At 39.6% G+C, this 17,678-nt stretch overlaps 1 protein-coding gene across 2 annotated transcripts; it reads right to left on the bottom strand.

The window, feature by feature from the left end:
* Positions 1 to 251: 251 nt before the first annotated feature.
* On the bottom strand, positions 252 to 17,364 carry Rnf103 (ring finger protein 103). 2 transcript variants are annotated; one of them, XM_032906348.1, is made up of 4 exons: positions 16,114 to 17,364; positions 14,089 to 14,228; positions 5,260 to 5,375; positions 252 to 2,276 (listed from the first exon to the last, which is right to left on the bottom strand). In XM_032906348.1, the coding sequence occupies exons 1-4, from the start codon at positions 16,337 to 16,339 to the stop codon at positions 692 to 694; spliced, it is 2,067 nt and encodes a 688-aa protein (XP_032762239.1). In that variant the 5' UTR covers positions 16,340 to 17,364; the 3' UTR covers positions 252 to 691. The 2 variants fall into 2 exon arrangements, with proteins under 2 accessions (XP_032762239.1, XP_032762240.1); XM_032906349.1 differs by having other exon boundaries at positions 252 to 2,261.
* Positions 17,365 to 17,678: the final 314 nt, after the last annotated feature.

The following is a 17,678-nucleotide window of genomic DNA, read 5'->3' as shown; positions in this document are numbered from 1 at the left end:
TAGTTGTTTTTACTTAGATGAATATGCTAAATACTAATTTTTCAAAGCCCCTATAAAATCCTTTCCTATCCAAGCTATCAGGCTGTGAGGTCAACTACCACTACTCAGAGCCAGTGTCAGCACTAGGATTCCTATCCTTCCCTCCACCTCAAAATCATGGTGCAATGACCCGTGAAATTAGCAATCCAGCAAAACACCTACAAAAACCAGTTACCTTATCACAGCTTAAGATCAGAAAACCTACAACCTTCTGCTTTTAAAATAATTTATTTTATAGATCTGTTTTAATTTCATGTCTCAGAGCATACATTATTTAACCAAGAGGTGCTGGACAAAGATTGTAAAAAGGGAAAAAACATTTAGGGTAAGAAATCAGCTCAGGCCCACTAGGATTTGATCCTGCCTCATAAAGTCTTGCTAAGATAAATTTCTACCATACTTCTTTTGTGCTTACAAAAAACCCATTAACTTCTGAATTTTCAATGCTGTAAATAATTTTTTTACAGTTTAGTATGCATTCAATTGACACACAAGGCATCCAAATAAATTCTGTCATCAACATCAGCATAATGTGTATTTCCTGTCACTGCACTAACATTAAACTAAACTTCAAACCACAAAAACATTGTGACTAACATTAAAAAGGCAAGCTGTAAGATACTCAAAGCTTATTAAGGACAATTGCACACGGTTAAGATGGAACATCATTTGACAACGGCTGTTGTTGTGCATATGGCTGCTTTTTCTTATATGAAGGCCAACGGCAAACAGGGCAACAGTGTCGGCCCCCAGCCAACCACATAACAATGCAATTCTGGTGAAACACATGACCACAAGGCAACCCCATTAGCAAACATCCATTCTCAAAATTCTCAAGGCAAACAACACATTCAGTACAGTGCAGCGTACCAGCAGGCCAAGTTAGCCAGTCCGGCTCCATATCTTCCTTAGTATTATGTGACCCATATGACCTCCTCTTCCTTTCACATGGGCTGGTCTGACAACATTTATTGGCACATGAACAAGCCTCAGTATCGCAGCGACTTGTTCTTCCTGGAGAACTGTGAACATTTTGTTTATCTTCAAATACATCCTTACTACTACTAAAAGTGTCCGTGTTGTCACTATCTGAGTCATTTTCAGTATCTTGAGAACTCTCCGACATTTCTTCTTCAGACTGAGCCCCAAGACATTTAAACCGCCACATTGGTAAGTTTTTAATATAATCAGTTGGTATCAGAGGGTGAAGCCAAAGGTCAGGGAAAGCTAACCGCTCCAAGAATAAGTCAGGGTCTTCATCCCAATCAGAGTCTACAGGAAAGTTCTGAAAAGAAGCAATCGGGTGGAAGAGGTAGCTGGTGTACCAGTCCCACAGACTTGATAACCACTCTAAATTATTTGCATTAACTTCATCATTGTTGCTGCGCCGTCTCTTCTTCTCAAAGTAATCAATTAGCAAACCATGTCCAAGGTATGTACTGAGAAACAGGGCTGGGTGTGAAGAGTAAAACATCCAGTCTGCCCTTACCCACGAAGCCAGTGTGGTTGTATTAGAGTATCGCAGCAATCTTAAACTATATTCATAAAAGCTATCTAAGTAAGGGAGCTGTAGAAAGCCCAACACAGGTAGCCAAGAAATAATTAATAGGGAATTGTATGTCCCTAAAGTGCTTATGAGAACCACAAATCGCTTGATGGTTGCTCCTTGTGTAATAAATAAGTCCATCCAAGCCATAAGATTAACTAGAACCAAACTCAAAACAAACAGATCATTTACTTCAGGTTGTAATGAGCGTAAAAATGAATCCATGGCCTGAAGGGATATAAATTCACCTGTGTGGTTTCCATATCTGTAAATTCCTTCAGGAGTTCTAAGTATGTATGATGGCATGTTATAAATACCAATATCTGTCATATAACTCTTGTTGTTCCAATTTTCCACATTAACAAAAATAAACTCAACTCTTCCAGTAAATTTTATACTTAATGCAGAGAAGAAAGCTGGTGGTTGGTCAAGGTTTGCAAATAGGTATATTTTTACCCAGTACTGATCACTTTTATTCCATTCTTCTTTCAAATGCTCAACATTATATATAGTTTTGATCCGAGAAGCTGCATGGGCAGTTATCCATTTAAAAATGTGTTCTACTTCAATCTTGCGCCCACTGTACTCTTTAAGCATGACTTTCCCTTTAGATGTGCTTGTTTGTGGGACAGACATGATGAGAGTGGAACGTACCCAGCCTCTCCTTCTGCAGTACCTGTAAGAGAGTAAACTGAATGAACAGTGAGGCTGTTGAACAACTTACATGCTAACAATTTTCTTTAGGGCCTGAAAGGTACCCTTCAGACCCTCTTCTTTGAGACCAGATAATCTCCAATAACCAAAGAGAAGCCAATACTTCTGGCAAGTGTGCCAGAATAAGCAAGCTTACTATAGTCTGCTTTGAATTTCTGTGTTTAAGAAAAAAAAAATTGTATAAGGCATACCTAAAGCATTTCTAAGCCAAAGAGTCAGAAAATACTTTAGCACCTCCTATGTGCAACTGTGTTACATACTAAGATCCATACTAAGATAATGGCAAGTAATTTTTGCTCATACAGAATTAAAAAATGCTGTTATGGATGAGAAACCAGTATCAAAGTAAGATCAAAGAAGAGATATTACTAGGAATTTGAGCAGGTAAATAGCTCAAGAAAGGGTTGGAAAAGAACTAGGCCTTAAAAGATGGTTAGAAATTAGGGAGAAACAGAGGAAGATGAATGCTCATACATGCGGAGTCCCTGAGGTAGTTCAGAGTCCTCAATAGGCACCTACCTTACCACTTCTCAACTAGCTACTCCCACAAGGCCTAGCACAAGGCAATAGGCACTAACTACTAAACAGTAATCTTTACATAAATAAGCCAATCCAAAGGCAGCTACTTCAAGTTACAGTTAACTTTCTTTTCTCTGTAATGAATACCGTGAAAAAGGCCTTAACACTTAGGAAACACAGACAGAAAGTATACAAAGTTTCAGGCCAATCCATTTACCAGGGGAGTGATGATGAGCATAATTACAATCACCACCTGATTACAGTTATGCACGAGGTCCTTTGGTATCCAGCGAGTTCTTGATATGACATTTGTCCCCTCCGAAAAACCAGGTGATAAGAAATACCAAAAACTAAAACAGCTATCACATTACTTCCCGTTACTTATGGATAGATGATAACTGAAGACATTTTCCTTTTTTAAAAAAATTCTTCCTAAAACCTGCCATGTAGAATTTTTTGGTATATAAAATTTATATTGATAAAGAATAAAAATATCTACCAGGTAGCTATGCTTTGTTATAGACTTGAAAATGCATAGCACTTGTTTTCTTATGTTGCTTCAGAATACTGATCTAAGGGATGCTACATTTGATTTACTAAGCACATTTCATATTTTATTGGGGTTAGATGAGTATGTTACACATTCATATGATCCAGAGAGGAAAGTCAAGTTATGTGGCATATGTTTTATAATGGCAGCATGACTAATTTATCGCAGGAATACTGCGGTATAATTTAAGATAAATGAAGATGGTATGTTGTCTTTTAAAGAACAGGTTGTTGAGGACACTGGGGAGCATCTTAGTGACTTTGAATCATAGCTCCTGACTCTTAACTTTTTAGTGTGTTGATTCAGTCCCTTAACAGCACATATTTCATTAACATGAAATGGTTTGAAAAGAGACATACCTTAAAAATTAAGTATTTCTGTTCCTTAACAATAGAGTTATACAAAGAACAATAATTCAATGGTATGAATCCTGTTTTTACCCTTGCCAAAAACAAACAGTGGGTAAAATGCCTGTAGACCCTTCCCATTTTATCTACAGAGTTTAAATGGCTTAATTTCAAGAAACTTGTGGTGACACATTCTACTCATTATAATTTGTATTTATGTGTAGTGTGTATGCTTGTTTGCAGGTCTCAGAACAGAGTATGTCAGATCTCCTGCTGTTGGGAACCAAACCCAGGTTCTCTACAAGATCAGAAAATGTTTTTAATTGCTGAAACATCTCCCCAGTCCCACATCTCTACTCTTGGTCATTCTTTTTATCTTCTCTCTTATAACTACACTGACTTCTGTTTTGTGTCATAAATAATGACATCTTTATGACACAAAATCTTACTTTGTAAAACAGGCAAGCTCTTAATGCTCTCATTTCCTCCTTTTATGTTTTCTGTTCAGTTCAGAACTGGTATTTTTTAAGTTCTGTCATTCTAAAGAACTTGGGACTACCCAAAAGAAAATTTCTTGTTATAACTGTCAAATTAAATCATGTTTTTAAGAATTTTATATTACCATGTACCAACATAAAGTCTTTTACTGCCAATTAAAAAAGAACATTTTAAAGGTCAGAATAAATTCAATGATACTATCAAGAAAACATTTCTCAGGGTTTGTTTTGCGCAACTGTTTCACTATATAGGGTGGCTTAGGATTTGAGATCTTCCCATTCAGCCTCCCACTGGAATACAGATATATACCATTTTATCCAGCTCTTTCGTCAGTTCATTTGGCTATATAAAAATATTGATTTTTTTTTTAAATGTGTCCACACTGGGAGGCTCACAGCTACCTATGACTCCAGATCCAAGGATCCTACACCATCTTCTGAACTTCAATGGCACCTGTGCTCAGACGTGCATATATACTCCTTTACACACACATATGTATGTAATCTAAACTTAACTAAAAATTAAGTAACAAGACCAGAATTAATGTAATAATACACTGAATACTGAAGTCAAAGACAAACCAAACCACCACATCTAAAAAAATGAAGAAAAACAAAATAGTGAAGGGTAGAAAAGATAGGAAGGGTATGTCTGATTAAATACAAGGATGAATCTGACTTTGATATTAGAGAGAAGGGCATACCTAGGGGTAGTTGTGGAGCAGATGGAGAGTGACTAACGGACATGCAAACTGAAGGTCAGAAGTATGAAAGTGGTTATGTAGGCCTGCAATCCAGGCCCTTGACTAAGGGAAGGTTATAAAGCCAGTCTGAGCTACAGATGAGAACAGTGATGTCATCCACAGCCATCTGGAAAAGAAAACTGAAACAAAGGACTACAGACAGTTTTAAGGGGTCTCTGAGAAAGTCAGCTACAAACATCTGGGTAACCAGCAGTACACTAAACAAATAATTAGTTTTCAGTTCAGGCAGGCTTCTTGTAGATTCTGGTCAGGGTTCAAACTCAGAATTTCTTAATCCACTTACCTGGGATCACTGGAACAGTTGAAAGTGCCTGTCCGTATTCCAAATCTTGACACTTTTTTTACCATTTTCTCCCAGTGGATTTTACCCACCAAAGGACTTCTGTCATTTGCTATGACCTATTTCCCAAGAGAGAGAGTTGAGGAAAAAGTGAAACTTTAATTACCTAAACCCAATCATTCCTATCTATAGAATACTCTTTTTGTTAATGACATTCTGCTTCCAGTTCTAGTTCAACTGAATCATCTCATTACTACTGCACTTCTTTTTATATTTTAATTTGTCATTATTAATTAAATTCATGCATATGTGTATGAGTGTTACAGCATCCTTGTGGAGATCTGAGGGAACTCATGACAGTCAGTTCTCTCCTTCTGCTCTCTGGGCACTGAGGCTTGAATGTGAGACTGCAAGCTTGTACAGCACGCACCTTTACCTGCACCTTACTGGCCCTCATTACTATTCCTACAGAAGTTACATCTGTCCAGCTAGAAAAGAAACCCAAGTACAGTACGTTAAACTCCATGCTCTATCAGTAACTCAGAATAGGAGCCAAAAGCCTTTGAAAAATCTAGCCATATTCTCTACTACGTACCTATTTTCTGTAATTACATTACACAATCAGAAAAAGGCCCTGAAGCCAATTTCTCTTTGAAAATAATTTTTTAAAAATCCAAAGAAAGGGGGTGGTTTGGAGGGGGAACACCCTCATAGAAGAAGGGGGAGGAAGGAGAGGATAGGGGCTTATGGATGGGAAACTGGGAAAGGAAATGACATTTGAAATACACAGATCAGTAGTGCTCACCCTTGCTAACACTGTGACCCTTTAATATAGGGCCTCATGTTCTTAACCCCAACCATAAAATTATTCTGTTGTTATGCCATAACTATAATTTGTGACTGTTATAAATCACAATATAAATATCTGGTATGTAGGATATCTTTTATGAGACTGCAGATTGAGAAACACTGACACAAACCATTTTAATGAGTAATGCAAATCAGGGGGAACATGATTTTTTTGCATGCTTTGTATACTGGTGTGCGTTCAGGAAAATATCTGACTTATTGTTAATTAGAAAGACTCTAGGAACAGGAGCAGCCACAATGAACTTGGCAACCTTAAACTTATATTTCAAGTGTACAAAACAGCCCTCATACACAGTTAGGTCTTAGAGGAGCAGATTATATTTTAAAGAAAGGAAAAAATTTGACTTTCAAAATGTTGTTAACTTCTCTGTTTATGACAGTAGTAGTTAAATATCTCTTCTCTTTATCACCAGTCTTCCTGACTTAATGGAAGCAGAGTTTCACTGAAGATAATAGTATAACTCTAAAAAATGTAAACATAATAAAATACAATTTAATGGAAAACCAAAAAATGTCTAAAGTTTTCATGATGCCCTCTACTTTAAGTCCAGCATATACAGACCTAAGCTGTCTTCATAAATGCCATCTTTACTGACATTATTCAATTTGAAATTACAAAGACAATACCCGGGGGCCTCTAATCTTTCTGGCAGGAAGAACTATTTCATAATTGAAAAGCCTCAGGAAGTAAAGTTCCAGGCGTGTGTATAAACTGAGTGCGAGCAGTGAACTCGCTGTGAGAAGCAAGGGGTAGGACAGCGACCTCAGCTGTGGCCCTTTTCCTCGGAAGTCTAACAAATGTCAGGAGCATCACAGGCTGAGGGCACATGGTCCTGGAAAATGAAGTTACTCAAGCAACTCCTATAATACATCATGGATATTGTTGTTCTAACACGTATGGAGACATACATGTACATGTAACACACTGTAACATACACTGAATACTCAATACTTGTACACGAATTAGAGAACTAAGTAAATGGTTTTGACAATACTTTTAATGAAAATACATGGTCTTATTGAGGGAGACATGGATTCACATTTGCATTCTCAGAGGACTGAGGACACGGTTAAAATATAAGCTTTTTAGGGAGGTCATGCTGATCACATTACCCAAGATGCTACTTAGCCCTTTTTCTTGTCTAAAAGTATATTTTAAAGGTTTACCTGGAGAATCAGGGCAGTTAAGTATGGTCTGTTTCCTAATTCTTGGTCCCTTTTCCTTCTGTCCTTCTCTCTCTGTCTCTGTCTCTCTGTCTTTAGTGGAGGTAATGGTGGTTCAGGAAGTGGAACATAGGACACTAAGAGCATACTAGGCTAATGCTCCACCACTCAGTTATATACCCAGCGGCAAAATAAGTGTTCTTTTCCTTTCTGTTACTTCTCAAGAGTCATTAGTACTTCTCTTGATCATGGGGTCAAAGGTACCTGAACATAACCTTCAGACTTCTCAAATCAGTCTCTGTGTAATTAAATACTATACTCTCTGTTCTTTGCAGTCTCCTCTTTCTCTGTCTCTTCCTTTCTCTCTCTTTAAAAATAACTCTCTTTCCCAACATTTCTTCCATTTCTTGACTAAAGCTGTAAAACAACCCAAATATTTTAGGCCTGTGTTGGCAATGACAATGCCTCAAGGAGCTAAGACATTGCCACTGTCAACGTGCACACAGCCCTAAGTCGCAGGGCATCTTTGAGTGAAGACCTAATTGCTGATTGTGCAAGTACCTTGCAGATGCATGACAAGCATTTCTGTGTTAGGAATGCGAAGGGGAATAAGAGAGGGCTGTTCCCAGGCACACCCTGGTTCTGGCAGGGACAGCAGGAGTGAGTGAGGAGAATTGTGAGAGAGGCTGAGGAGCTACATGACAATTTTAACCCTGGGGCCTTATTTACTCAGCAATCTGTTCTAGCATCTGTTCTGGAAGAGTTTAAGGATTCCCCACTGAGAGAGCTGTACAAAAATGAGAAGTCATCTAAGCATTTAATGAAATCATTTTATGATTCTGTCACTATTGCTACACAATTAGAAACTGTTTTGTTAAAATCCTATGTGATTAGTCAACTAAAGGTTTTACATACATTAACTTTGAAGGAGGTTGAATTAAACGGTCACTATAAAAATGGTAGTGTTTTCACAATTAGCTCATCTGGCTCAGTTAATGGCAAAACAAAATCTTCTTAGCCTATTAAACTGTGTCACATTAGCAGGAATGCTCTGCTCTACAGCTTATGTCCTACAAAGTGTCATCTGGGTGAATCCGGGTTGGGGATTTAGCCCAGTGGTAGCGTTGCCTAGGAAGCGCAAGGCCCTGGGTTCGGTCCCCAGCTCATCAAAAAAAACAAAACAAAAAAAACCATCTGGAGTGAATCCACACTGCTGGTCTACTACATGAGAAGAGATACTTCTCAGAAATTCTCTACAGAGAATGTTTTCAAATACAAGAAAAAAAATCTGAATCAAAGTACAGGTGAATTTCAAGCCTGAAAGAGATCTGGCATCACAGGCTAAATGTAGGGCAATCTTTCAGTTCATTGTTGTGTCTAGATGATCTGGGTGCTGCTAATTAAACATTTGAGCTGAACTAAACTTTTTCAAGCTTTTTACAATTTGTTCTACACAATCCCCACTTCTGGTTTTTGAGACAGGATTTCTCTATTTAGCCTTGGCTGTCCTGGAATTGGTCCTGTAGACCAATCTAGCCTCAAACTCACAGAGATCTGCACGGCTCTGCCTCCAGAGTGGTGGGACTAAAGACAGCCACCAAAACCACAACCACCCAACTTCTACGTCTTTTTATAAAGAGTTTCTAAAACAATTTCTATTATAACCAAAAGTTCCTTCCCAACAACCTGTCATCCTGTATGTTTTCTAACAGACAGTATAAATGGCATCTTGCTATGCAACTGCATACTAACTGTCTCGGTCTCCTTTATATAAAAGATAGCTAATATATTTGCAAATATACTTTTGCCTGTTTTTTTAAGAAGAGAGGTGTATTTCTTCAGAACATTTAGTGCATCCTTGTTACCCCCACAGAGGAGTCACAGTTACATGTTGCGATTCCTTTGAATAAGAGAGCTGACATTTTTACATTCCTCAGTAGTTTAACAGGGATACAGTTTTACAAATTAAATATATATATATATAGATATAGATAGATAGATATCTTCTGTGTAAAGTCATCAAAATTGAGGATCAGTGATAGACAAAGCTGAAACTGAATAACATTCTAATTAACTAACTGTAAGTATTCACCTTGTTATTGTTTCTAATTTCTGACTAAAATCAAGTGTACTACTCTCACTGGCTTACTTTATGGGTAAATTCTAAACATTTCTACCAACATAAAACACAGTGGCTTGCTGTATATTTTGCTCTGTAGTAGCCCATTAAAGGGATAAATAATTAGATTTTCCCTAAACAAACCTTTTAAGAGCAAATAAACAAGTTTAAAATCAGCTGTTAATGCTTCCAGCCAAACAGGAACTGCATTAACAGAATACTTCAGTAAACAGTGACCAAAGCTTTCCAGTACTTTAAGTCATAAAGTGTTTTTCGGTGCTGTGCAACTCCAGTGACTTTAATCCCAATAAATGGCACAGCTAGTAGGGAATGAACAGCTATATCTCTTTTAAAATTATGACAAAAGTCAAAAGAAATAAAGAAAAAATGTTAGAGGACAAATACAAAAGAAAAAGCTATACTTTATGCAATTTTTCCACTTCAAAAGCTTTGCTCCTCTAACCAGAAATCTTTTGAAAGCAAAATAATCCTCGACTATGGGTGCCAAGGAGACTGGGTGGTGGCAGAGTCAAAGAGCCACAAAATTGGGAAATGAATGGCTAATGGCAGGAGCTTAAGTTAGGGAGGAAGAACAAAATTGTCTCTGTGTTACAATTGTATCACAAAGGAAGGACTTGGTTCTGTGTGAAATACATAGTGTATATTATTCATAAAGGTGTCATGGATTTTGCTACTTTTAAAAATAAAAATTAGTTCTTGCAATGGTTAGTGGAGAGAACCAACTCCTACAAGCTGTCCTCTGTTCTCCACAAGTACTTCTCACCACAAAAAAAAATAGATGTAATTTTTAAAACTTTGGGAAGGCAGAGGGGATGAGATAGCTTGGTAGGATAACACTTGTCTGACAGGCCTCCTGACCTGAGTTTGATCCCCCAAATCCACATGAAGGTGGACAATCTACAAGGTTGTCTTTTGGCTGTCACACATGTACCACAGTGGGCATATCCCTTCCACATACATCATCCATGCACACATAGAAGGATGATGATGATTTTTTTTAAAAGAAGGTAAGTGGAATGAATACCTGCATTCATCTTTCTCTATTTTCTGACATGGATGAGATGTACTAGCCACCTACATGACTGATGCATTATCTCCCCTCCAAACAGGAAGCCAAAATGAACCTTTCCTTTGCCATAGCAATAGGAAAAATAACTCCTATAGTTCTATTCATCACACATGCTCAAGTATACAGGAAACACATGGAATCAAGTTTGACAAGCTGAAGACAGAAATGGCCGAAATCTATGCAGTACAGTGTGTGAAAATACTCCTCATAGGCACTTTAAAAAACAGAAAAGAGCAAACAAACTAGCTAGCTTCTTTCAAAATACATAAGAGTGTCACGATGGCTGACACCTGCTCTCAGCAGTCAGAAAGATGAGCAGGAAGAAGGTAATGAGCCTGGACTACTCAGTGACCCTGCCTAAAAACAAACAACAGAAAACAAAATAGAAGAAGAGACCCAGCAGTCAAACTGTACAGAACTGTATTCTTGAGAGACAGACTAATATAGTCTGGCTAAGGAGTGACAAACAACCAAGAGAACACTTCCCTTCTGTTTCTAGCAAATATTTTTAAAATTTTAAGTATAGTTTTAAAAACTAACTAAACAAACAAAACCCAAATATAACTATGAAGTTATAACTTAAGAGAGGTGCCTGGCTGTTAAGTTCAGCTGCTTAGGTTAGCTCCTAGTTCCAACAGCAGGGTCTCAGGCTTACTTCTCTCAACTATCCAAACAGACACTGGCCTTGCAGACCAGACTAGCCATTTGACAGATCTAAGTAACTGGTCACAAAGAACACAAGCTGGACACTGGAAATCAGTGGCATTGCACATTACTGGAAAAACAAAGAGTGCCCTACTGTACTGTTCCCTATATACATTCTGTTTTCCTTAGGAAGTGTTTTTCAACTGTTAATACATGACTTTTAAAATACTTTGGGAGAAAATAATGAAGAGACTAAAAGCTACATTTACATCATTGCTTATTACTTTGTTCAATAGCCACCTTGTAAAAAAGTTCCTCATTATTCTATCTCTTTAGTCCACTTCTTTTTTCTCAGAACTTCCAACTTATTGGCATTATATTCAATATTAATTTATTTGATGTCTGATTCTCACAACTGGAATGTAAGCTGCCTGGTCATAGCTCTGGCACGGTCATTTATACTAAATAAATGGGTTAATTTTATCACATATTAAGAGATTTAGTTCATACATATCTTTAGTGAGACATCAAGAGGATAGGTAACTAGGGCTGGAAAGATGGCTCAGGGGTTAAGAGTCTTGCAGAGGACCTACTTTTGATTCTGAGCACCCACATGGCAGTTAACAACCATCTGTTAGTCTAGTTCTAGGAGATCTGACACCCTCTTCTGGCTTCTGTGGGCACCAGGCGAGCACACAGTACAATGACACACATAAGGCAAAACACCTGTATACATAATAAAAATAAATCTTTTTAAAAAAAGATAACTTAAAAGTGAAGCATATATTGCTAACTAGTCAATCAGATTTACCTAGCATTTACAAGTAGGATCCTTTATTTCCAAGCAGTTCCCAGGCCTTTGACATCTTCTGCATTTTAGCCATGCCTAATGCCTTCTCCACCATCCACTTCAGAAAATCAAATCATGTGAGCGATAAGCATTTAGACCATAAAACCACAGCAATGGGACTGACCATTCAATTCTATCTTGTCAATATACCTAAAATTATCAAAACCAATAAATATTTCTTGGCCAGATTAAAAGTAAGTGTTGGGGGCAAGAAATAGAATAATAATTTTAGGGTTGGGGATTTAGCTCAGTGGTAGAGCGCTTGCCTAGGAAGCGCAAGGCCCTGAATTCGGTCCCCAGCTCGAAAAAAAACCAAAAAAAAAAAAAAAAAATAATAATTTTATAAAGCTTTAAACAAATGACTGAAATCACATCCAGGGCTCCATGCATACCAGGCAAACGTTCTACCACTGAGTTATATTCTCAACCCTTATAGCTTATTTCTCAATAAACAAAAACAGAAATAAACTAGAATTTGTACAGACTAAACCCTCTCAGGTTCTACCTTTGCTGATTATAAAGGGTAAAAAGTCAAATACAGTAGGAATGGAACTAAAAAGGGAAGACCAGGGTATTCAATGAAATTTCCACAGAATCACGGAAGCTCACTCTTCCAGCACAGTAGATGACAGCATCATTCCATCCTCTTTAAATGCACATGCGTTTGAGTCCAGAAACAAGAGAAAACCTACCTATTCCCAATTATACTGCCAGCCAATGACAAAACTCAGGCTTCCTTCCAATTAAGGTTTCTAAAATTTATTTTAAAAACAAATCTTGTAGCCTTTGTTCTCAGAAAGTAATATGAAGCTTTTATTTTAATTTTCAAACCCTAAGTCAAAACTGGTCAACAGCAAAGTGGAATGTCAAAAGCACTGAAAAAAAATGGGAGGATGGATGTATGCATTGTCAATGACTACACAGAAGTCCGTCTGAAGGAAGAAAACAAACCAGAGGACCTGGGATCTGACCCTAGTGCAATACTGCTGAGCAGGCCCAGGGGCTTCAACAACCTCCCTCTATCTTAGTGCTTCAGAAACAGTCTGACATGACTTCTGAGTTTCAGCCAGCCACACTCTACATTCTTAACTTTGGCCATATTCAGACTTCAAGCTTACTTGTTATGTTACTGCAAGTGAATAGATTTTAAAAATTAAACCTTGCCTTTTCAGTAATATTTAGGATGACATTACATGCTCAATATTCCAATTCCGAATTATTCCAATACACATGGTTACATTAATGCTGTGTATCCACTTACCAAAATTCATACCATGAAAATCATTAAAGATAATTTTTAAGGCCCTTTACAGCTTGAAATTCCTAATATACTAATTAAATCTCACAGTTTTGATATCATAAAAACTATCTAATCACCATAAGGAAGGAAAAAAGGAAAAGAAAAGCATGTTTCCTAAGTCCCGCAGTATAGCTACTTTGCTGAGTTGTTTCTATGGCGGTTGGCACAGCTGCCATTCAAGGCTGGCTGCTTCACTAATGCAGACTTTTTACTTTTACTTTAGTGTTCTTCCCTTGCATACTAAACCTGTGTGGCGTAATAAACTTAATAAACTCAGAGCTAGAGTTAAAAAACAAAACAACCCCAGCTCCGAAAAAAAAAGAACCAAACCAAACCAAACAAAACAAAACAAAACAAGTGTACACTGCTAAATAAAAGAAAAATGTGTGTTTCTAGACATTTCTGTCTGCTGATTCTCAAGACAACTCCCCCCCAAATCTTTCCTTTTCCACTCTTTACTTTTTACTTTTTTTTTTTTTCCTCAAAGACATTGTCTCATGTATCCTATCTAGGCTGGCTTTGAACTCGTTAGGCAGCTGAGGAAGACCCTGAACCTCTGAGTCCTAGTTTCTGCCTCCGGATGCTGGGATTTCTGGTGTGTAACACAACCTGGTTTATAGGTGGTGCTAGGGACTGAAGCCAAGATTTCATACATGGCCATACTCTACCAACTGAGCTGCACCTCCTGACCTAATTTTCATTATCATTGCTTTGAAAAACAACAGAAGAGGTACTCAGTGGTAAATACTATTTTGGTATAAATAAGGTTCATTAAGTATTGTCATCCTTTCTACCTGAACCAGCCAGATGCCATCTTTTGTGTCTTCTACAAGCTCATAGAAATGCATTTCACCACTGAAATTGGTACTAGAAACAGACTCAGATGCCTCTTCCTCCTTGAGAGCAGAATAGAGTTCACCTTCCATCAAGTCACCTGAAGGAAGAAATAAAAACCCTGTTAAGGTTTCAAAAATCCCAACTTCAATGATTAATTCCATTTTATATCATGAATAAGAACACTATTATATTTTCATTCTACAAAATAGAATAGCTCCTAAATACAAGATTCATACATCAGCAAAAGATGAAAAAAAGACAATAATTCATCTCTTATAGTAGAGCATATATTCTAATGGGGGGGCATCATATAGCTTGTTAGTAAATTACTAAATTACACCAGTCAAAAAAAATCCCCTCAAACTAGTAATCATTTAATTTTACATAAAGCCTGTGCAGGCTTCACATGTTTCTCAAAGCTTGGTTTATGTGCTGTGACTCACAAGATTTAGAAGAGGGTTCACAGAATTTGCCATCAGCCTGCTTAAAATGGCCACAAGGTTTTTATGTGAATGGGAGAGATAGAGTGTTACCTATCAGAACAACAAATCCCCATATTTATACACAAGTGTACCAGGTAAACTTGGATCATATATAATGAGATATAAAAAAACCAAACCATTCAAGTCATACTATCTAACCTTTGCCTTAAATATTACATAGTGGTATTCCAGTTCCATTCTAAACAGCAAAACCATCTACAACAAACATTTAGGTTTTACAGTTAAGTTGTCAAACCAAGATTGCTTTTTGTTATGCTGTAAAATATGGGATCTGAATCGTACGTTGGTTGTATATTCTTTAGACTATGTATAGATTCCTTGTACATTCCAACAATTTTAGGCTCAAACGGCAGCAAAATATCTAACATAAAGCTCAAAGGGAAAAAAACTGTGTGATCAAATAACTGTATGAGATAGCTAAGCCACTTCCCTCCCCCAACAACCAATGGCAGCATAAACCAGTAGCAATCAAGAGCAACAATAATACACAATTGAAAAGTGTATCCCTTACGCAAGCATTCCTTCCTTTTCCCCCACTGGTGACTACACAAGTGTTAGACTGCTTTATGTTGTAATCTTGCCTATCACACTATTTGTCTAGATAGCAATACCTCAGGAAAAAAAAGATCTTGTACAAGGCCCCGCTGATGACATACTTGAAAGGACAAAACCAGACAGTCATCAGTTTCATCAAATGCTTCCTACATCAACTCACAACGCCTTTCTCAAGTTACATTCCTTTCAGGAGGACTGTCTAAACACGAGACACGTTCAAGTTAACTGTATTTCCCCTCCTAATTCTATCACAAATCAATGGCTACATAAATATTCTTTCAGCACTATTTCAAGTCTCTTCCACAACCCATTAAGTGACGCAGGGATGCCTGTGACACATGACAAGAAAGGTATACATTCAAGATTCAAAAGTAAAAATTGTAATACTGCAAGAAAATATGAACTCCAAACAAGGACGAGAATCACACAAAATGTTCACTAAATTTAAAGTATAAAAAGCAAATATTGCGCAGTGTACACCTTATCTGTAATTAAATGCATAATTTACGCATAAATCTTAGGTCCACGTGCCTTTTGTTATTATCTTAATGATGTTTTACCCTCCCGGCAGCTTGTTTTCACTATGGAGGCAGAAGCTGCAATTTACAGGCTGTTTTGGAGTTTTTTTTTCCTTCTCCTATAATCAATTTCCTGAATTCTGGGACAAATGGTTCGATTTAATGATTTTCTTTTTAAAGCTACACTTTCAAACTGTCATTTCCAAAGAGACCTTGGAACACACCAAATACTCCAACAGTTTCCTTTTCAAAACCAAGATTTACATATTCATTTAGAATGGACAAAGACGACCTGGGCAACTCCCTGGAGCAGTCTGCTTAACCATTCCGGGAGCTGCCTCATTCTAAGAGCTGGGGAAGAGCCAGGACATTGGAGGCGACCTCCCTCCGGGAGCTCAGCACTTGCCTGACTTCTCCACCAGCTCCCGTACATCTTTCTTCTCAGGTAGTCCGGAGTAGCCCAGCCCTCGACACTCCAGAATGGTCTTCAGCTTCTTGAAGCTCAATGCCACTGGATCCACCAGCTGAGTAGCAAAGATGCCAGTCTCGTACCACACAATGGCCTCAAAAAACCTGGCCAGGACGAACAGGATCAGGAAATACAGGAGCAAGAAAAACAGCTTCAGCCACATCTTCGCCCTCTTGGCGTCGCCGGGAGCCGGGACGCCGTGGACAAGAAGAGGGGGTCGAGTGCGGGGCGACGGAGCGCAGCCTGGGCGAGTGCGGCGAGGGCAGCGAGGGCAGTGAGGGCGCGCGGCGGTGGCGGTCACCGGCGGGCCATCCCCGCGGGGAGGCAGGTGGATCGCTGCGTGCGTGCGGCTGAGGGCGCCGGCTCTGGCCTGGCGGTCAAGAGCTGAGAAAGGGAGAAGAGGGTACGTTCAAAAGCACCCCACCCATCGAACCACAGAAAGCTGGAAGGGGCAAGAGCCCACCAGGGGTGACCCCGGAGGCAGCTCCGATAGACTGCGGGCCAGCGGAGGGCGGTTGGCGCCGGACTGCGTGGCCCCAGTCCGGAAGGCGCGGTGCTCGGCTGGGCCAGGCCTGGGGCCCGGCGCGCCCAGCGCGGGTTGGAGCGGTCGTCGCAGCGCCGCGCCGAACGCCCAGGCTTCAGGCCCGGGCGGCCGCCCAGGCCCGGCGGCGGCTCCAGGTTCCCGCGGGCGGCGCCTCTCAGGCGGGCGGCCCGCGAGGGGGCGTCGCGGCGGCTCCCGCTGAGGAAGAGCGCGAGACGACAATCGTGAAGGGAGAAAAAGCAAAAAGCAAATAACACTAGGCCCCGACGCGGCTCTCCAGGGAGGCTTCCTGTCAGTTGCGTAGCTGCGCGGGGACTAGCCCTGTGCGGATGCGCCGCGCCAACCGCGGCCACCGTCCCTGCCGCCTCCTCAGGCCGCGGTCGTCGCCCCCGGAGCACTGGACCCGCTGCAGCTGCGGCCCCAGTCAAGACATAACAACTGACGTCGGCATCTGGGCGGGGTCTCGGGAGGGGCGGGGTTAGAAGCCGCAGGGTGCAAGGGGAGAGGGGCGGCTGAAGGCTGGACTGGGTACGCCTCCAGAGTTACTGTGCTCTCGCGGTCCCAGCCCTCTTAGGCGCTGTGTTTAGCCACTGATTTCAGTCTCCAGATTGGACCTGCGACACTGCACATTTGTGTTGAGCGTGAAAATGAAGGCTGCTAAAGATGTTCGTTTTTGTTTGTGGTTTTTGTTTTGTTTTGACACACTGCCTTATTATGTAGTCCGGGCGGGTCTGGAAATACTTTGTAGACCAAACGGGCCTTAGAGCTCAGAGATTGCCTGCCTGGCATGAAAGTGCTAGGATTAAAGCCGTACACCACCACACCCATCCAAATCAACAATATCTGTAAATATCAGAGCCTGTGTTTCATTTAGGTCCAGTCCCCGTGAACTGTGGATGGTTGGTGTTTTGTTTTGTTTGGGGTTTTTTTGTTTTGTTTTGTTTCTTTATTTTTTATTTTT

Source organism: Rattus rattus, chromosome 6, assembly GCF_011064425.1.
Source record: "Rattus rattus isolate New Zealand chromosome 6, Rrattus_CSIRO_v1, whole genome shotgun sequence".
Taxonomy (NCBI): domain Eukaryota; kingdom Metazoa; phylum Chordata; class Mammalia; order Rodentia; family Muridae; genus Rattus; species Rattus rattus.
This window is presented reverse-complemented; position numbering and strand designations above follow the sequence as displayed.

What these genes read in the sequence shown, in the direction of transcription:
- Rnf103 (XM_032906348.1), bottom strand. Translation starts at nt 16,339, where the DNA reads ATGTGGCTGAAGCTGTTTTTCTTGCTCCTGTATTTCCTGATCCTGTTC. An exon ending in GGAGCTGGTGGAGAAGTCAG is followed by an intron (nt 14,229 to 16,113) that starts GCAAGTGCTGAG and finishes TTCTTCCTTCAG; the next exon opens with GTGACTTGATGGAAGGTGAA. An exon ending in ATGGCATCTGGCTGGTTCAG is followed by an intron (nt 5,376 to 14,088) that starts GTAGAAAGGATG and finishes CTTGGGAAATAG; the next exon opens with GTCATAGCAAATGACAGAAG.